Source organism: Odontesthes bonariensis, chromosome 17 (genome assembly GCF_027942865.1).
Source record: "Odontesthes bonariensis isolate fOdoBon6 chromosome 17, fOdoBon6.hap1, whole genome shotgun sequence".
NCBI lineage: Eukaryota > Metazoa > Chordata > Actinopteri > Atheriniformes > Atherinopsidae > Odontesthes > Odontesthes bonariensis.
This window is the reverse complement of record NC_134522.1, coordinates 23,236,041-23,256,332: the sequence shown is the minus strand read 5'-3', so window position 1 is coordinate 23,256,332 and position 20,292 is coordinate 23,236,041. Positions and strand designations below refer to the sequence as shown.

The 20,292-nt window shown below is 43.0% G+C and overlaps 2 protein-coding genes across 3 annotated transcripts; one reads left to right on the top strand and one right to left on the bottom strand.

Annotated features, from left to right (window-relative positions):
- Positions 1–299: 299 nt before the first annotated feature.
- atl1 (atlastin GTPase 1) lies at positions 300–12,436 on the top strand. 2 transcript variants are annotated; one of them, XM_075448832.1, is made up of 14 exons: positions 300–468; positions 1,924–2,174; positions 3,367–3,501; positions 3,856–3,960; positions 4,127–4,177; positions 4,344–4,400; positions 4,610–4,702; positions 5,393–5,531; positions 6,628–6,755; positions 6,959–7,015; positions 7,203–7,274; positions 7,365–7,796; positions 8,767–8,781; positions 9,824–12,436. In XM_075448832.1, the coding sequence occupies exons 1-14, from the start codon at positions 429–431 to the stop codon at positions 9,935–9,937; spliced, it is 1,689 nt and encodes a 562-aa protein (XP_075304947.1). In that variant the 5' UTR covers positions 300–428; the 3' UTR covers positions 9,938–12,436. The 2 variants fall into 2 exon arrangements, with proteins under 2 accessions (XP_075304947.1, XP_075304948.1); XM_075448833.1 differs by having other exon boundaries at positions 300–462; positions 9,824–12,435.
- On the bottom strand, positions 11,654–20,221 carry sav1 (salvador family WW domain containing protein 1). Its single transcript, XM_075448834.1, has 5 exons — positions 19,895–20,221; positions 18,437–19,018; positions 16,034–16,304; positions 15,720–15,875; positions 11,654–14,235 (listed from the first exon to the last, which is right to left on the bottom strand). Exons 1-5 carry the CDS (start codon positions 19,986–19,988, stop codon positions 14,022–14,024), a joined length of 1,317 nt encoding a protein of 438 aa, XP_075304949.1. The 5' UTR covers positions 19,989–20,221; the 3' UTR covers positions 11,654–14,021.
- Between the last annotated feature and the right edge of the window lie 71 nt (positions 20,222–20,292).

Genomic DNA, 20,292 nt, shown 5'->3' with positions numbered 1-20,292 from the left:
GTGTTTCTGAAGGCAACATGTGTTCCAACATCTATGTGACTACCGCCACCTACTGACGGAATCTAAAACTATATTAACAGTATTTTCTCAGTAGCTATAAGAAAAATTGGATAATTGCAGTTGCTAGCGCATAATCATTAGTTTTACGTATTTTATTACCTTGTATCACGAACCATATCCCCCACCACCCCCCGCGTTTTTTTCAAGTTGCTCCTGCTCTTTAGCAAACAGGAACAACAGACAAGAGCGCCCCCTGGCGGTATTTCACGGCAAATGCATCACATTGGGAATAAAAGCTCTATCATCCTCCTGCTATAGGAGCATCGTTGTGGCGGAGATAGGGCATCCTCCCAGCGCCCGACACTCATGACAACCGACTAGGGTCGCTCATTCACGCACCAACCGAGGGATAGAAGGGCAGTATCATCATGGCGAAACACCGTCCAGAAAGAGACAGCTGGGGTGAGTGTACGTACAACATTTCATATTTCACGCTTCCCTTTTCTTTTTCTTTTACATTTCGGTCGAAGACAGGGTGTAGGCATTGCAGCCAATTAGATGCTAACGTTTGACTCCACGATTAAAGGCTTGTTTTCGTTTCGATAATAACCTGCGTCTGATAATTTTTTGATTCTGTGATATTTAACGCTGTTGAGAGGGAGAAATACACCGTGTTGCAACTGGGCTCTGCTGCAGGAATATCGGACAACCCGGGCATATGCAAACACATTTTTCTTCAAGTCTTGCCGTTAAATAGTTAAAATGCTTCCAGTGATTAGCATACTGACAATGCTCTTTTAGGGCCCCAAAAGGCCTGAAAATCACCCACTGATTTTACAGTGGTTGTTATTGTGAGCTTCCTTTAATGCCCTACAATTCCATTGACTAGAAATTATGCAATGTTGCGCCAGCAAACAGACTGTCATCATCCCCCTAAACCATCGTCTTCCATCCAATCGTTATCGCTATCATCACTATCACCACCATCATCAAGATGATGGAGATAACCATCATCCTGACATCACTCTGTAGTTCAACTTTAAATTCAGGCCTGCAAAGGGAAAGAGAAAGGCCTGAATGACTGTATTAGAAATGAGGGGAAAGGATTAAAAGGCAGTTGTTTGTCAGTAAAGAGTTGATCTGGACTGACCCACTTTAAGCAGCATCTGACGTCTTCAGCTGCTTTAAGGGCAGTGGCGGCAGCATGATCAGGTTAACCAGGCAGGCTCACGTGGGTGGGCCAGGGGTGAGGCCTCTGCAGAAAAAACCAAAACCTCTTCAGGAATGAGAGGAAGCCTTTAGATGATTCCTCCTTTCATTATTCACCGTGCATTCCCTAGAAGCCTGCATTATGCTTTCAGCACGCCCCCCCAAATTTAGCTTTAATCTGTTACATTAGCTCTGTGAAAGTTATAGCCTTGCTGTAATTTCTAATCACATCCAGGAAACCAACATGACAGCCTGACAGAGAGCTAAAGTGCCCTCAGTTTTTGCATCAGGAGAGCCATACAGTCTCAGTGCTTTTTCGACATGAAACAGCAGTGATTAGGAAACAAACTGAGTCACTGCCTGGAAAGCTCAGGATGCTCATGATCTCACTGGGTACCAACAGATGGGATGGATAACATGGCCTGTTGCATTCTAACTATTAACAAGCTTGCAGGCGTTCTTATTGATCTCGAGCAGGATGTAATGATGGATTCATCTTCCCTGCTTCCTCACTTAATGGACTGCTAAATTTGCTCATCACCACGGTGAAAACGTTCAGGTCGTTCACTTACTCACACAATAACATTTTAGCTGCGTCCTCACAGGCAAGACACATACTGTGTGCGTACTCTTTGAGCTAGTCCTTTCCTTTCTTGACATTTTCCATAACCCCCCCCCCCCCCCCCCCCCCCCCCCATCTGATTGGTTCTCCAGGGTCCCTCAGTGACAAAAATGTCTATGATTGGAGCTCGGAGGAAGAGGAGCCGGATGGACGAGCCCGGCCCGTCCAGGTGCTGCTGGTCAAAGACGACCACACCTTCGAGCTGGACGAGGCGGCGCTGAGTCGCATCCTGCTGAATGAGGAGGTCAGAGATCGCGAGGTGGTGGCCATTTCAGTGGCGGGGGCTTTTCGCAAGGGCAAGTCCTTCCTCATGGACTTCATGCTGCGCTACATGTACAACCACGTAAGTCTCTGCCTCTGTGAGCTGATGGAGGCCTTGAATCAGTAAGTTCTCCCAGTCAAGTGAAAAAGAGAGTTCACCCTCTTTCATTCCTCTTTTCCAGCTGTTAAAATAAGGGAGGGGGGGCAATTATTTTATCAAAAAAACTAAGCCAATATGTAGAAACAGTGAGAGAAAAGCCAACCACACCCCATGAGTGCATAGCTTGTAGAACCACCTTTAGAAGCAAAAAACTTGAAATAATTGTTTTCTGTATGATGTCATCAGCCTCTCACATCGTTGTGGAGGAACTCTGGCCCACTCTTCTTTACAGTCTTCCCTCAGTTCTTTGAGGGTGGCAGCGTTTGCTCATGCACAGCACTCTTAAGGTCCCACCACAGCTCTTCAATCAGGCTGAAGTCTGGGCGTTGACCATTGTTTGTGCTGATACGCTGCAACATGGTACGCTGAGAGGTTTTTAATGCCATCTGTTGGGTTCCTCAGCTGGGCAACTGTCAAATTGGCATTGCATGAATTAGACTAATTTGGATTTGAATGAATTTGATTGGATTACGATTGCGATGCAGCCAATTTGATCATAACGGTCTTGAATTGGACTGTATCTCAGAAGTGCCTCGAGATGACATTCGTTGTGATTTGGCGCTTTTTATGAATACAGCTGAATTTAAGTCAATTGAAGAATTGCTTCTCTCAGATCACTGCTGATGTCTTTCCTCTATGGCGTTGTATTAACACACACCTAAATGCTCCAGACCAGCAAACTGACTGGCTGCTACTTAACCTATTGGAGCAGTAAGGGTGGATTTAGCTTTTCACACACCGCTTCTACATTTTGTCTTATTTTTGGTAAATGACTAATAGCAGGGTCATATGTCATATGTTGTTCAACTCATTGTGACTCTAGTCAGGACCGGATCTTTTTTTTTTTTCCAAATCAGGTCCTAATATGTTAACCCTTCGAATTAGATGGTGTAAATAGTTTTTTTTTTTCACAACTGCATAGTGAGCCTTGCATATATTGATGCATAGTCAAGTTCACATTTTTGGTTTCAGTGTTTTTCGGGGCTTCCATATACAGCGTGCATTCATTATTTTTCCCAGTTTAAAAACAGCCGGCCAGACAGCAACAAATCACCCTTTCATTAACTACAGAAAATCAGAGCGGCGAACTTATCCGTGAAATTGTTATGCTCAGGCATCTGAGACCTGGCTCGGAGATGCAGACGAGCCTCTGACGGGTTTTTCCTGGAGGGGCGGCTCAGAGAGGGAGACCACCGGGATCCAGATCTGGAGCGAGGTCTTCCTGGTGGACAAACCAGATGGAAGAAAGGTGAGACTGAATATCACTCTACAGCTGGATAGGGAGAGTTGACTTTTACAGTCCGACATGAGGCATAATTAAATATGATACACATTAGTCTTAACATCGGGTTGACTTCTTAATATTTATATAATTACTATCTCCTTGTGTGCCAAAGTTCTCTTCTTTTTTTCGCTTTTCACCAAAAAAAGGTTTAGTTGTTTCAGAATCTCCTTCTGCTCCATTGAGATTCTGCTCCTCTGAGTTCAAACACATACGTCCCTCCTCCACCCAGTTTATCATTCATTCGTCACAACAGAGCCATGGAAAAAAATGCAGACTAATGCGGGACAGCTCAGTGTCTTCATCTGTCTTGTTACGCAGGTTGCTGTATTGCTGATGGACACACAAGGCACGTTTGACAGCCAGTCGACGCTGAGGGATTCGGCCACCGTGTTCGCCCTGAGCACCATGATAAGCTCCATGCAGGTGCAAACACCTCGTTTGTTGTTCTAAGGATGGCAGTTGAGTCTGTCCATCACCTTGATGCACACCAATATGTCTCCTTTACCCGTTTCTCCCCTTACACCTATATAGTATTAGATTTGACAGATGTACCACAAAATTCAAGTTGTCTCTGAACGGTCTGTTTCAGGTTTACAACATCTCACAAAATGTACAAGAGGATGACCTTCAGCACTTGCAGGTAACAAAGACGTGTATTTTAGGATTTAGCAGAAAACAAGTCATGTTATTATTAGAAATGTGTAAATATTCATTGAGGTTCTTAAACAACACAGTGACACAAACTCTGTTTGTGCTGAAACTAAAATCATTACAGGTTGCAGCTCATTTTATCGTCTTTATTTCAGCTTTTTACGGAGTATGGCAGGCTAGCAATGGAGGAGACTTTCCTCAAACCATTCCAGGTACTGAATGTTTTTTCGCTTTCTGGATTTCAACAATATACTGATCAGACAGAAATGCGTATTAGTTAAAGGGGCCTCTAAAGTCCGATTTAGGTTAGTTGTGTAAGACAATTCAACGAGTAAGTCATTTATCAGTTAAGAAGAATTTGAAAGTGAACAGTCGTGTCAAAGGTGTACAGTGTGTCATGATGGTTTGCTCTCTTTCAAAGTCCATGATTTTTCTGGTCCGCGATTGGAGTTTTCCATACGAGTTTCCCTACGGACAGGAAGGAGGGATGATGTTCCTTGAGAAGAGACTGAAGGTCAGTTCTCACAGATGTTACTGAGGCTGAATCTCTGCCGAATCACTTCCACCTGCACCTTACACAGAGCAGCCGAGACGAGCTTAAAGAGATATACTGTAGTGTGCCCTTTTTTTTTCACAAGCTGCAAGATGCATTCGATGATGAATGGGAAATCAAAATTTCCAACTTCCTGCTGGTAAAAAAAATGAAAGAGTGCCAATTAGAAGTCAGAATATAAAGCATTAAAATATTTGTACAGCATTATTAGCTCATTTATTTCTCCAGACAAGTGAAATATATATATATTATATTAAAACTAATTCTGAGATTTGATGTTGATAGCAAAGCAAAAGGAGTAAAATAATTTTAACTTTCCATTTCTGAGGTACAGCGGATGCAGCATCATCTGAAGTTCAGGCTAGACAAAGAAAAAGAGGAGGAGGCTGGGTGACCTTGTAGAGTGACTTATGTTTCCGCCTGCAAATCCGAACGGCTCACTGATTGACACATTTTTGAGCTCTAGTGGGACCTAAAAAATGCCAGGGTTGTGTTTTCTCTGAGTTTCTTTTGGAGTTAGACGTGAGAAACCCAAAAATGCATGCTCTTCAAGAACAGAAAAAAGGGATTTCTCCATTCTATGCTCCAGTTAACTGAATCTGGTCTAAAACCTGAAGCGTGTGCTTGTTGTGTCTGTGTTTCGTGGTGCAGATCTCAGAAAACCAGCACGAAGAGCTGCAGAACGTGCGTAAACACATCCACTCCTGCTTCACCAACATCTCCTGTTTCCTGATGCCTCATCCCGGCCTCAAAGTGGCCACCAACCCACACTTTGATGGGAGACTTAAAGGTAAAGTCTCTTCAGCAGTTTTCAGTTGTTATCAGATGCAACAGCATGTTATCCTTATTGTGAGTCTCTGAGCGTAAACCGGCGTGTGTCATTGCAGCAAAATGGGCCAGATATTGACAGCTCATGTAGCAGGAGTTATTTTAAAGGCAGTTTTGAGTGCGTTTGCAGGTTTTAGGATCTGGACAGATTTTGTCATCGTGAAATTGTCACTATGGTCACTATAGTTGCTATAATCGGGGTAATTCAGATTGAAAAAGTGCAGTCAAAGTACAGAACATGGATTGTTTTAAGTTCAATAAAATAATATGAAATATATTTTAGCTACTGGTATGGCTCTAAATCACTGACAGTCTTTCAGGCATTTTGCGCTCTTCAGATTAATGGCGATAACATTTAGATTGACTGATGCTTTGCAGTGAAACTTTGGTTCAGATATTCAATGGGAGAAATATTGAGAACTTTGGTGATCTCATATGACACTCAGTCTCCGTTGTGCTCTTTGTTAGCGTGCTAACGTGCTAAACAAGGCTTAACACCTGTTAAAAAGCAACTTAACAGCACCATAGACTGACACTGTGAGCATGCTAACATTAGCATTTAGCTTAACGTACAGGCTCAGAGTTTCAGAGGCAGATATGATCATTTGGTAATTTACAACATAAGAGACTGTAGAGACTGTTGAACTGTAGCATTCAAAGTAGACGACGATGTACACGACAACTATGTACAGTTTAGGAGTAAAGTATAAGAAATTATAAACATATTAATATATTAAGGTTCTGACTCTGAACCTGATAAAGGCACCAGCCCAAAAAAGATAAAGAAAATAAGCTATATATCAATAAAACAAACTTAATTCCAAAATGAAATATCTATAAATATTAAAGTATAACATAGGTTTGAGTACTGATTCTGCAGTAGCAGGTGCTGGTTTTTTAAGAGCTCTCCTTAGGGAGAGCTATGCGTTACATCATTGTAGCTTTCCTCTTCTTTTCTTGATTACTGCATTGCCACCCGAGATAGACTAAAAACAAGAAAATGCTGCTCCATTTCAGCACAGGCCTGACACAGACTTGTCATTCTCCTTCTTGTGTAGAGATTGATGGTGAGTTCATAAACAACCTGAAGGTTCTGGTCCCCTGGCTCCTCAGTCCTCGCAACATAGATGTGAAGGAGATCAACGGCAGTAAAATCACCTGCAGAGGCCTGGTGGAGTACTTTAAGGTCAGAACGAGGGGCCGTGATCATGCTCAGGAGGAGAGAACACGAAGCTTTGTCTCAGAAAACTCTCCATTCAGATTCTCACCTAAAGTCATTTTGTGAAACCTTTCCTTTAAATTGTTAGTCACATCACCTAATAATTAGACCTCTTAAGATGATTTATTTCCGCACGTGCAATTTATGCTGTTATTTGTCTGGTTTTTCAGGCATACATCAAAATTTACCAAGGTGAAGAGCTGCCGCATCCAAAGTCAATGCTACAGGTGTGTTTTCAAACTATATTTAGTCTTAATACACTTCATAGATTATCTGTCTGTATAATTTTTTTATTTTCTTGTGGTTAGAGTGATAACTTTTGGAATGTTTGGAATATAATCAAGTATGCATCAACCAGAATCTCACTTTACTGCATCTTTAGCTTAAACAAATTTACACTATGCTTCTACTCAGGCCACAGCCGAGGCGAATAATTTAGCAGCCGTTGCAGCTGCCAAAGATCTGTACAACAAAAAAATGGAAGAGGTTGGTGAAAACGGGCTTTCTCGGTTAATCCAAAATTGTTCACTCGCAGTCTAGTGCCTCTACAATAACCGCCTCCTCTTCTATTCTCAGGTCTGTGGAGGCGATCGGCCCTTCCTGGCCCCCAGCGAGCTGCAGGCCCGACACAGCGTCATCAGAGAAGAGGCCCTGCAGCTTTTCCGGGGCGTGAAGAAGATGGGAGGGGAGGAGTTCAGCCGCCGTTACCTGCAACAGCTGGAGGGAGAGATCGACGAGGTGTTCGTCCAGTACATCAAGCACAATGACTCCAAGAACATTTTCCACGCGGCCCGCACGCCGGCCACGCTATTCGTGGTCATCTTTGTCATGTACGTGGCTGCGGGGATCACGGGCTTTGTGGGCGTGGACATCATTGCCAGCTTGTGTAACATGATCCTCGGTCTGGCACTGATCACTCTCTGCACCTGGGCCTACATCCGGTACTCCGGGGAATACAGAGAACTGGGTGCCGTCATCGACCAGGTGGCTGGTGCGCTGTGGGACCAGGTAGATTAAAGTCTCTCTCACACACACACACACACACACACAACAGCAATAAATGGGGTCATCAGTATCTCACCATTGGCTCAGGACAAAAATGAACAAATGCTGTTCATTTTTCATTCGTGGGAATAAAGCTGAATTAGGAAGAAAGGTGAAGAGGAATTAAATATTTTGGTGCATGAAAACATACGTGTGATGATGACTTGTGATATCCGTCACTGGTAAAGAAAATCCAAACACAACACAGCAATGATCAATTTATTTTTTAATGAATAAAGTCTCACTCCATCCATTATTAATCCCTTTAAAAACTCTTGTGTTGTTCAAAATTGTACATTTTGAATTTTTTTCTTCTCACGGCCTCATGATGGCTAAGCACTGTAATTCAATTTTTTTAAACTCATTCACGAAATAAAAATGTATGAATACTAATCGGCCCCTACACACCAGCAGCTGACTGTGGCCCTCGCTGTTTGCTCGGGCTCAGTTTACGCTGTGCTGTTTGGCGCTTCTATTATCGGGGTAACTCGGCCGCAGAATGTTTGAACCAGAGAGCCATTCTTAAGAAGAGGAAGCCAATTTATACAAATTCACAAGCAAGTTAAAGTATAAGAGCTAGATTTGAACAAGATCATCCCTCAGCTGGGGCCTGCTGACAATCCATCGACAATGACAATATTTCACTTCTCGTTGTTTGACAAATAAATCAGTCAGCCAAAGAAGACAGCAAAGACAAATCCATACACCACATCTGGCTACAGCTTTCCAAGAAACTCGGATGAAACAATATATTCAAACCACTCGGTGGCAACACCTCCCTTTAGTTTAGCTGCAGGAAATCCCTCCAAGCAGAGATCATGTTAAGCAGCTGTTTATTGTTACAGCATAATCTTGATATTCTGTATGTGTCATGTTCTTTTTGTACATATCCACTGACTTTATGTGTATTTATTCCTTCTTAATGCCTCTGCAGGGGAGCACAAATGAGGTAAGTGTGAGCGGGGGGGGTAATTTGAATAAATTAATTCAGATTTAAAAAAAAAAAAAAAAAAAAAAAAAAGTTGTTGTTAATCAAGTTTCTACAGTAGAAATTCTGGACAAAGGTTGTACTCTGCCAAAGTAAACCTGTGTTCTGAATCCACTCAGCAGATTAATACATCACTCGTCCACACACGTCTGAAATTCTGTTGTTTTTCATAGTCGTCGATGTCATCAGTCGCCCCCAGCAAAAACCAGGCTTTTTCCAAAATGACCAGCAGACCTTCACGTTGGGTGGCAAACGCTTGTGCATTCCACAAGAGGAGGAACCACCGATGGTTCTTTCTGATCTATATCGCTCCGTTTCCAAAAGGAGTTTGTTAAAAGAGAATAAAAACAGTCTGCAGCAATTTATAAATCATTTGAACTCTGTGTTCAAATGAAAGTTTTTTTAACTGTTTTTTTTTTTTAATACTCTGCATACAGGTCAATTTAGCACCTTTTTCTTACGTCCATGTCCCAACTTTTTGAAATTCAAAAATAAGCATATATTTTGGATATGACACCAAGGTTTTTCCTTTTCGATGCAAAGCTTTTTTTAAACTGCAATATGTTGTCTTTGAGCTATTTTAAACGGAATATTCAGTTCAAATGGCATGCCCATCGTTGCATTCTGTACGAAAACAAGTTTGAATGAATAACAAAATGGTTTCACAGCCTAACGGAGCTCTTCCATCCTTTGAAAACAGAAAAACAGAAAATCCTCAAAGCTGTCTGCGCAGGAGACAGTAGACATCTCGCAAGCTGATCATTTCCTCGTGCTTTCAAGCCATTAAGGATAGGGAAGGGTGACACTTCAGCGTGTTACCAGAAGTTTTAAGAGGCCAAAAATATTTTTCCAATTAAATAAACAATTCAGATCATATAAATGACGAGATGACAAGCTGTTCAAATTGGAATCCTTCTTCGGCGGGTTAGAATGTCATTGTGTGATTATCAGTGAGATTTCCTGAGTAAATCGAGCTAACTTTGTATCCCTCTTCCGTCAACAGGCTCTCTACAAGCTTTACAATGTAGCGGCCAATCACAGGCACCTGTACCACCACGCATTCCCCGGGCCTCAGATGGACGAGGGCGCCGAGGACCAGGACAGAAAGAGGGACTGATGAGATAAAGACAGAACACAGCAGAGACTTCCTCGGGATCCACGGGGCGAGGAAGAGGAACAAACATCCTCACCCATCAGGCACTCTTTTATTCTGCTGTTGGCTGGTGAGGCCCACCAGGGCAGTCACTACTTTACCCCTTGTAACGGACTGTATAGTGTTCACGCATAGGTAATGTCAGAACATCTCCTCAGCTGGGCGCCCGTCGCCGAGCGTTGGATGCAATGTGTCATCGTCTCTCACTTTTTGGTCTGCGAGCACACGTGTACAGATACTGTAGAGCACTCCAACGGGGGAGACCTCTGAATATCCATCCTCCAGTCAGCTCTTTATTCCATATCTGACATGTTTTTTTATTTTTTAATCATTCAGTCACAAACAATTCTTTTCAAAGTATAGCCAAATCTGTGAAATCCCCATTTGTGACGATTGTTCTGTTCTTTGAAGTCTAGTGCTGTTTATAAGGAACATTCTCTATGATCTATGAAAGCCAAAATACGTACTATGTGTTAACTAATGAAGCATCATCATCATCATCAGCATGGTTAATGTCTGTCATCTTTGAGCTCCAAAATCAGGTAGCCTACACTATAAAAAAGAAGAATGGTTTTAATGGTCGTGACAAAGTGGTATCGTGCCATAACATGTAAAAAAAGTAAACTCACAGCTGCTGCAGACACTCGGTGGCACATTTATTCGTTGTGTACTGTATGTTTGCTTTGTTTGGAGGTCGCTTTTAGCATAGTTCTGGATCAGGGAGTAGCTGTGTGCTGTCATGTGTCCCAGAATAACAGCGCTGGAGAGACAAAAGCAGAGTGATATCAGTTCAAAGTTGACACAACATACTGTAGCTGGCATTCGCTCACTTTATGGTCTGCTCGCAGTTTTGTAATTACGCATCACCACCCCAGTGATTCTGTATGTCTGCGTTTGGCCTTTGAGGTCAAGGGGAAAAGAGTGTGCTTGGTTGCCATTGTGACACAGAGGTGGCCGGCGAAGCCATTGTTTTCTTTTTGTTTTGATTCCCCCCTCCACTGAATGTTCGAGCAAATCCGAGGAATGTAGCCGTTCTGCGGCCACCGAGGAATCAAAGCGAGATGGGACTGGGTGTGGCCACGGGCCTGCTTTGGGAAAGGATCCTCATTCCAGATCCCTTTCATCATCTTCACACATGTAACCTGAATCATCTGCGCTAATCTGTCGCGTGGCGACGGAGGAGCAACAGGCTGCATCTGGAAACAACGAGCTCGCAATGGTGACGGCACTTTTTGGTGTTTTGGAGACTTTGGCTTTGTAGACTGTTACTGTACATTTGTAGAAGTGTGGTTTTTCTTTCTTTCTTGCTCTTCGATTGACCCCGAATCGTCACTCTGTAAGACGTCAGCTTCACATACAAAGCTACAGCTTTAGAGTTTTTTTTTTTTTTCCTTCTCTGGAAAACTGTCACGCATATTTAGCAAGCTTTATGGTGAGGTTTGACCTCAAGGGTTGGAGATTTTCAAAGCACTGCAGCAGAGTGGCTTCTTGAGTCTTCCACAGTGTGTAATCAACATCAGTAAAGGCTCGGGTCCAAACATTTTTTTCGTCCAGCTTACGACGACGGCCCTTAAACCCCCCCCCCTCACCCCTTCTTAAATGAATGTTTTAGATGTCATGTCCATTCACAAGTCAGAATAGTGCCATTTATTTTCATTGTGTAGCAAGGTTTTGTTAAAAAAAAAAAAAAAGAAGAAGGATAATAAATCATCCTTTTATCAATTACTCATCAATACTTGGAGCTTCAGAGTTCTGAAAGGAAAAAATGAATCGACATCTTGGTGAGCTCTTTCTCAACACACACACACACACGTTACAAAATCACAGTCACTAAGAAATAATAAAGTTGGACCAAATTAATGAAATCAAGGCTCGGGTGATTTTTATGTCATTAGACAAGAACCTGATGTTTTTTCCTTAAATAAAACCCCACACCGTTGGGTTATATAAGTCGATGCAATTTCGTCTAAAAAAACCTTGTAAAGCAAAGAACAGTCGAACCGCTAGAAACAAGTCTTTTAAGGCCACTTCACATCACTCATCACAGGTAGGACATTCCCTCTCGATCTCCCCCAACACCCAAGATGAAATATTCTACCCTTTAGCTCCGACTATGCGCACATCACTCTCCGGCAGGTACAAAACGGATTCCAAAAGAGTCAGGACGATGTGTGAAATGGGGAAAAAGGTTCACAATAGAAATGTTGAAAGAGACATTTTCCTTTCTATGAAAAGTCCTCTTGAATTTGACGGCAGCAACGCATGTCAAGCAGGTGGAACTAAAAAGAAACAGCTGGAGAAACAAGCAAAGATGACAGAGATTTAGTGTCCACAAACAGTGGAAGAATTCTCAGAGCGATATTCCTCAGACTTGAAATATTCCATCATCATACGACCGTCATTAGAATCAGAGAATCTGGAGACACTTGCCTGCTTCGGTCTCTCCAGGGCTAATGTGTTTTTTTTCATGAAATTGGAAAATGTTTCGCTTTCAACTTTTGATGTTTTCTGCGTTGTGTTGTGAATTAAAAATTGGCTCGATGGGATTCGCAAAACGCTCGTTTTAATTTCCATCACACACTGCGTCCCAATTGTTTCCGCAGAGGCTGCAGCGGCGGACGTGAAATCCAAAGCAAAACCCCTGCTTCTGTAAAAGTGCGGCGAGTTGAAATAAAGCCAAAAAGACAGAGGTGCAGATGCAGCTCACGGCTTTGTTCTGGCAGAAAAGAAAAAGGTTGACCTCACTTTCCTTCACGGCAGATGTTATTGCTCGTCTTTTTATTTGCAATCCACAACAGTAGATAAATACAGACGAAAGACATCTTTCCGAGAAGGCGACACCTTCCTGCTTAGCGAAGGACTCAAAGAGAAGCTCGAATTTCTTTACAAACCTATTCCACAACTTCCAAAATCAGACGTCCATCAGGAACGTTTCAGCCTCATCTCGTTGCACATCCCACTAAATAGTTGAAAGCGGGTTTTGCTGCTCATTTTCAAAAGGGACCGTTTTCTTTTGTACATTTCTGAGTGCCCTAAGAGGAGCTGACCGATAGGTAGAATATGTTCATGTGAACCTGAAAATCAGAGCAGATGTGTAAGTCCGCTAAAGTAAGGCAAGAAAAATCCAGAGAAAGAAAATAAGGAGAGGGTAAATTGCACTTATTTGGCAAACTTAATGTGTGTTATGAGGAGATTTAAAAAGTTCCAGTAGCTTATTTATGTTTCGTTACACACACACACACACACACACAAACCACCCCCCCCCCAAAAAAAAACAAGAATATTCCTGACATACAGTAATGCCAAGCTGAGCTGAGATGCTCAAACCTGCATCAGATGCGATGTCTTATCCGTCTAAGGTCTTTAAATAAAGACATGTTTCACATCAAAATTGAAATATCAGTTAAAGTTTTGGTGGATTGTCTTATAAAGCATACAGAGTGTTTTATATAGATATATATTTATATAAAAAAGAGAAATGGAAACTTTTTGTTTACTGTTAGAGTATGGTTTCAGTTTATGAGGGTTACAAAGCAAAAGGAAAAGTTTAAATTAAAAGAAGCTGCCTCTCGCAAGGGGGGGGGAGAGAGCAGCTGGTGTATACGTGATATGAGCAGACTGGTAAAGCTGCTGCATTTTACTTGATTAAAGGCACAATCTCAGGGTGTGTTTAAACAGGCAGACAGAGGGAGTTTGTCAGACTCGGTTTCTCCGTCTCAAAAACAAGAATCAAACAGTTCAGTTCTTAGGTCAGCGGCTGTAAAAGGCACCACAAGCAGCCTCCCAAAAAGTAGAGCATCGTGTCTTCATTCGAGTGTTTTTTTTTCTTTTTCAGTCATTCCAAAAGTTAGCGTCACGTGGAGGGACAGCCCTCCCCTTCGTCAGCGTGTCTCGACTTTCCCCGGCTGATATATATTTGGATCAAGCAAAGGCACAGATGTGTTTGGTAAAGAGGCAATTAAGAGTCAATCGTGATTTTAAAGGAAGCTCGAGGGGCCGCTCCCAAACTGTGGAAACCTCAGAGAGACGTCCCCGCTGCGCGGACGCATCACATGTTCCCTATGAAGTTCTTGCTGGGCTGCTGGGCGTACCACTGCTGCCGCTGTTTGCGGGCCTCCACCTCCGACAGCAGCGCCTGCCGGTACGCCTCGTAGGATTTGACGATGTGCTCCAGCTCCTTCATGAAGAGCAGCTTCAGCATGCCCTGATACGTGTCCAAGTCCGCCAGCTGGAACAGCTCCCACTTCAAGATGTGGTCGTACCTGATGGGCAAAGGGAAAGAGACAGACTGTATTTCCAAATGCACTTTGTAGGCCGAGGGCTCCGCGGTGCTGATGAGCACGATTGTCTGGAACATACAGTATCCTGAGATTAATTTGCCAAATAATAAGTGATCAGTTTTAGGATGAAAATCATTTCTAACCGAGAAGAATAAGGAGACCCTAAAGTCTCCTAATTTATCATTTTTAATCTTAAGAATAGATCCTAACTGGTGTGTGTGAAAATATCACAGAGCCTGATCTGGCAATTTATCAGCAGAAACTCTTTGGGGGGAAGAAAAAGAAAGAAGAAGCAGGCACTTTCAAAAAGGACCCATCAGACTGAATTAAGCATCTGGCAATCACCTTCACAAGCTTCAACTAATCAGATCAGTGCAGCGCTGCAACAGAGCCAATCGGTGACGTCATTGTGGACTCCAAAAGCTCTGCGCAGCTGCAAGCTGGATGCTGATTTTTACTTTTGAGCTCGAAGTCTGGCACGATGGATTCTCTCATGATTGATTCTTGTGAGAAACCAGTTGCATCGCTGGGAAAGTGGTTGCTACCTTACAATGTCTATGCATTGTAAAACTAAACATCAACATGTGCTTTAGAAGGTAGAAAAGCCAGGCGTTCCTAACCTTAATTCGCTGAAAAGATGTGATCTCAGCAATCTAACGATCGAATGAAACGTTTCCCTGCGAAGCTTAAGGAGACTGAATTTGAGAAAAGAACTAAACTACCTGTAGTATAATGCTGGACTTGACATAATAATAAGTAAATAATAAATAAATAATAGTAAATAGTAATAAATAATAAATAAGAGTAAATAATACTTTGAAAAAAAAAAAGATGGGGCGAAGGCCCCTCAGTGTGAGCCCCTAAAAACCTACAGCCATACACGTGAATTTGTTGTCACATTGAAGACGTCACATAGACACCATCAAAAGCCCATAAAAATCACCGGGACTATAAAGCAAAACGGTGCGGTGCAGGGCAGTTTCAGATACTGGGAATGTGCACGACAAATGTCAGAACCACAAAGCTTTAAAGGCTCACAAACCTCTCTTGTGCTGCTTTAAGCTTTGAGACTGACATAATGTTTGATGGATCGTTCTTGACTGCTCTGTTAAAAAGAGGAATAAATACCAGATACATTAAAAATCATTTCGGGAGGCAAAGAAAATTAGAAGAATTTCAGTCGAGAAGTAAAAGCCCTGAAAATCCAGTCTATAGAGGAGTAATTACTAATAAGCATGCTCTGATTCATCACAAGATTCTTCACATCCCTTCATCTGCTTCGTCTGTTCTTAAGGCTGTCGTTATAAACCTTCATAGAACCATGTTCATGCTCTCTCTGAACTGCTTGATTCAAATTGCTGGAAACTTGGGTCAATATCCGGAGCTGTCCATTAACCAACAAATCACTTTGTTAGTGACATTCAGCTAATGCAAGCTTTAGGAGGTGCTGAAAGCGTTGCACTCACTTGAGGGGTGCACGGGCGTACACCTGCAGCCAGTCTGGGATCTCGGCCGTGTGGTAGGGGTTTGCTGGCACGAGCACCGGCTGGTTCCTCTCCGCCGGACGTGGTTGATAGGTCACAGGTGGTGGAAGCGGTGGCGGCTGATCGTAGCGAGGCACACTGGAATACAAAGATGCCGTCTTTACAAATGCAATGAGGTCATTTTAAAAGATTAGAGGTCCAAACGATAAAAAAAAAAAAAAAGGGAAAAAAAAAAAAAAAAAAGAATGTGGCTGTGTAAAGTCAAATATGTCCCACATTTGTCATTACTGACACACCTTGGGGCACATGGATGTCGATACTGCGCCCTCTTGTTGATGTGATCCACATAGTAAACCCCGAACTCGGCGGACTCCACCTTCTCCCAGCCTGGAGGGAGCCCTTCCCTCTCCAGAGGGTGGCTCCAGTGTGTAGTGTTGGTGTTGTGGTCGATGTAGTACTTCCTGCCACGGATGGTCCAGTCAACAGTCCAACCACCCGGAAGGGGGAGGTCCTCTCCTGTTAGACTGGAGAGATTCCCAAGAGACTTGGCCTGTATTCGACCTATGCCTGAGGAAAACAAACATTTCTTTTAAAAACCGAGTGGGAGAGATGTCCCACCAAACATGCAGCGGAGCAGCTGTCAGCCAACAGCACCTCTGGGGGGAAAAGAAAAAATAAAGGACATTTTGAGAAGTTTCTTTAAATACAGCTTGTGTGGGAAAGTGTCATTTAAAGAAGTGGAATGCACAGCGTTTAAAAGGTCATTGTAGTATGGCAACTGAGCTTACAGCACAGACAGGAATGAAGTGAATCACCACTTAAAGCACGATGATGTGGTTTTAGTAATGCTGTGATTCTGGACAGGGCTGTTTAATCACTTTGACTCTGACTTGTGGCGAAGCATCTCACTCTGACTGACAAGAGTTTGACGAATGGTAGGAAATGGTAGGAGTGTTGTTACTTTTGCACAGGAAGCCAGAGATCTCTGCTTGGTCAGTCACACACGCAGGCGCTTTCACTTAAGAGAACAAAGCCCCCCCCAGAGCGGGCTCATTCAACACGTCCTGTACTTTTATTGGTGAATAACGTCGGCGAGGAATGTCGAGCTGACAGCTGCGAGGGCGAGTTGGACTGACTGAGGAGTGTCATGACTCAAACCTAACGAGCCTGCGGGACAGAGAAAGGCTCCAAAACGCAGGAGAATGTGCCGGGGATGAAGCAACCCTGCAAAATGGCGGCTACAATCTGATAAATTCTGCAAGATAGTGACAGCGACAGAGTCAGAGCTCTTACCCTGCTGCTGAGTGAAGGGATGGAATGTGTGAGAAATGTACTCCTCCTCCTCCCTCACCTCATCATCATCATCTCTAACCATTTCTTCAGAAAAATGCTTCAAATGAATTTCACAGGAAGGGAAAACACAAACAAAACAAGCAGCCTAGTTGTAGCCTTCTGGTAGTCGAGAGCTGCTAATCGGGAGTCACGAATATGTGATTTTCCCAAGTTTTTCTATTTTGAATTTTAGTCTCAAAAAGGCTGTGTTTACACATAATCCCATTTAGAATAACTGCTTGCAATTAGGTCCAGAGATCATTCCATAACTATATTCCAATAATATCAGTGAATTAGTTTTCTTGGGTGTTTAATGACCGAACGCATAATGTTCAAATTAGTACGGGGTATGGAAGATTCTGGGTGTCTGATTCGGTGTGAAAGAAAAGAAAGGCAATTTTTTTTTTTTAAAGGTTTGACAGTTTAGGGCCTTTACAATGCGGTGTGGTGCTAAAGGTGCATTTTAACCAACAGCACCCAGAACGCTTTAAAAAAACAACAACAACAAGATATTTCTTGTAGAGACTACGTCTATACAGCACAAGCAGACAGCAGTCGTAAAATAAAAGAACGTGCTGGAAACTGCCAGTCGACTCGCAGCAAAACATCTCTGATCAAACTCAGCAACAGTGTGAAATGCAGCCACAAAGACAGCAGCCCACGTGAGCTGTTTAAGACGGAGACATCTGACTCGGGGCGGTCTGCAAATTGCTAGTCTGCCCGCAGAAAGATTCTGCAAACATAGAGGTAAAAAAAAAATGCAGAGCCTCGAATGCTTGTTTAACTTCACTCCAAACACGTCTCCGGGATATTTGATAGGCGGGTCTGACATAACACTTAACCGTACACGCGTCGTCAACAAAACGGCCACAGAATAAAGGGTTCTCTATTGTGCCGGTGGGGTTGGAAAATTCCTGCGACCCCCTGCATTTTTTTATTTTTATTTTTTTAAATATCCCGGGGGACAGTTTACAATATGGAACTGCAAGAACAAAAATATTTCATTCGAAAGGAAAATTTTGTAAAGATGGCTGGAATTCCTTTGAGTGGTTCAAAACCCATTCTGGATATTCAAAAATAAGTGATCACAAAGCACTTTTACTGAAACATCAAAGCTGAACTTTTTGTTGTGAAAACATTCCAAAAAGATCATTTAGAAAATGGGCACACACACATATGTTTAAAAAGAAAAAGAGAGGGCTTGCCACGTACTTTCCATAATAATGTGTGCAGCTCAGGCTTGTAGTTCCTGTAATGTAATGAACATTATTGCTACCAAATTCTTATGTCTCTCATTTAACCTTTTAGAGATCCCACATCTAAACTAATGGCCTAAAATGAGAAGAGCAAAGATTCTTCACGTTTACCTGAGGGGGGTCGGCCTGGAGCTGGGGGAGTGTGTTGGCAGGGAAGTCTTTGGAAGTTGTGTTCATTGTGTTCATAATATCTATAGTCCTCAGGAAAGCGCTCTGAGACTCTCCTGGGCTGTCGCTGCTGCTGCTGCTGTTGTTGTTGCTGCTGCTGTTGTTGTTGCTGCTGCTGTTGTTGTTGTTGTTGCTGCTGCTGCTGTTGTTGTTGTTGTTGTTGTTGTTGCTGCTGTTGGTGGTTGTCATAATAGGGTTCAGGTGGGTAGTAATACCGGGCAGCATCTCCATTCTCAGACATGGGGCTCACGTCTGTGAGGAAGGACAGCGACGAGCCTCGATACTCATGGGAAAGGTCTCCCAGGCTGCGAGGCAGGTATGGAGGTGCCGACATGCGGTGGCTCTCTCTGCGGGCCACTTCCTGCGGAGGTCTTTGTACAGGTGTGCGGAGGACACTCTTGTTACGGGACACCACGGACTCCCGGCTGGATGGCACAGAATAGGAAGAAGGCCCCATCTCTGGCGGGGGACCCTCCGTTCGTCTAGGAATAGTGGGTCCATGGCGGATGAATGAGGGCATAAGATCTGCAAGCAGGTGAGTGAGGTGAGAGCAAAAATTCAAAATAGGTCAACGAAATGTAAAGGCATGTAAACCCCTGTTTACCCAATAAGGTCAAATGTCAAAAACTAAACCAAATTATTTCCAAATCATATAAACCTAATATTTAGTTGAAAATGGTAAAAAGACAACAGACCAAATGTGGGGTATCTCAAAACTAGTTGGGTTAATTTGGCATCCAGTAGGTCAAGATAAGGAGGGGTTCAACAGCCTAAAGAATTGTGATTTTTCAGCTCAATATTTCAATTAAATTCAAGAATTTGGGTATTTCATCAACCCAAGGGACAAGACTGAAAACCACTATGAAATGGTTGTGATAAGAGGTTACCAGATAAGTCAATTATGTAGCAAAATGAAGTGTCAGTTACACTGACATACTATTTAACATCAGATGACCCTTCACTCAGCTCAGTAACGCCGTTTCCAACGATGTAGATATATTCTGTTGAGCGATAAAGGACTCTTCAGCAACAAACCAATTTAGTATGGTTGAAAGTCAAGGTGACAAAAGGTCCAATATACATTTTCTTGAGATATTTTCAGTACAAGCCATCAGTCGTAACTGTTGCCGTTTTTTTAATCGCAACTTTGCAGCCCGTGAGTCGGTGAGCATTTCAGTTAGCATTGAACGACCAAGTTAGCAGCCAGCTCGGTTACATTTAATAGGATTACACATTATTTCACCAGGTTAAAAGCGGTATAAGGGGTTATTATGTTTCCCTATATTCACTTCAGAATGTTGGCTCATATAAGCTAGCAACGATTTGACACTGATTAACTTCAGCTAGCGGGCTAACATATGCTAGCCTGAGCTAGCTGGTCAGACTACTTGTTGCGCTTACTTCTGAGGAGCGGCGACGTTTCCTTCTTCACATATTTCCCGTGTACCTCGGCTGGTTTCGACGCTTCGTTTTTACTTTTCTTTCGTGAGAGCATAACTCAAAGCTCGGAGACATCAACAACACGGTGCTGGAAAGTCATGACACAATCCTCCGACTCTGCTACCACCCGGGACAATTAGCAGCGAGCGGAAAGTAAACATTTTCTACTTTTGGTTAGCTAGCAGTAGCTAGCCAGCTAACTCGAGCCACAGGGAGCGACTGTGCAGCTGCGGCGGTCCCGACCCACCACTGGTCCTCCTCGCTGGGACTGGTTATAGTACAGTCTTCTCCTCCGTTAACTCGCCCTCTGCAGGAAAGCTGCGCACAAATCCCAGTAACGTCGACGTATAAAATACGTG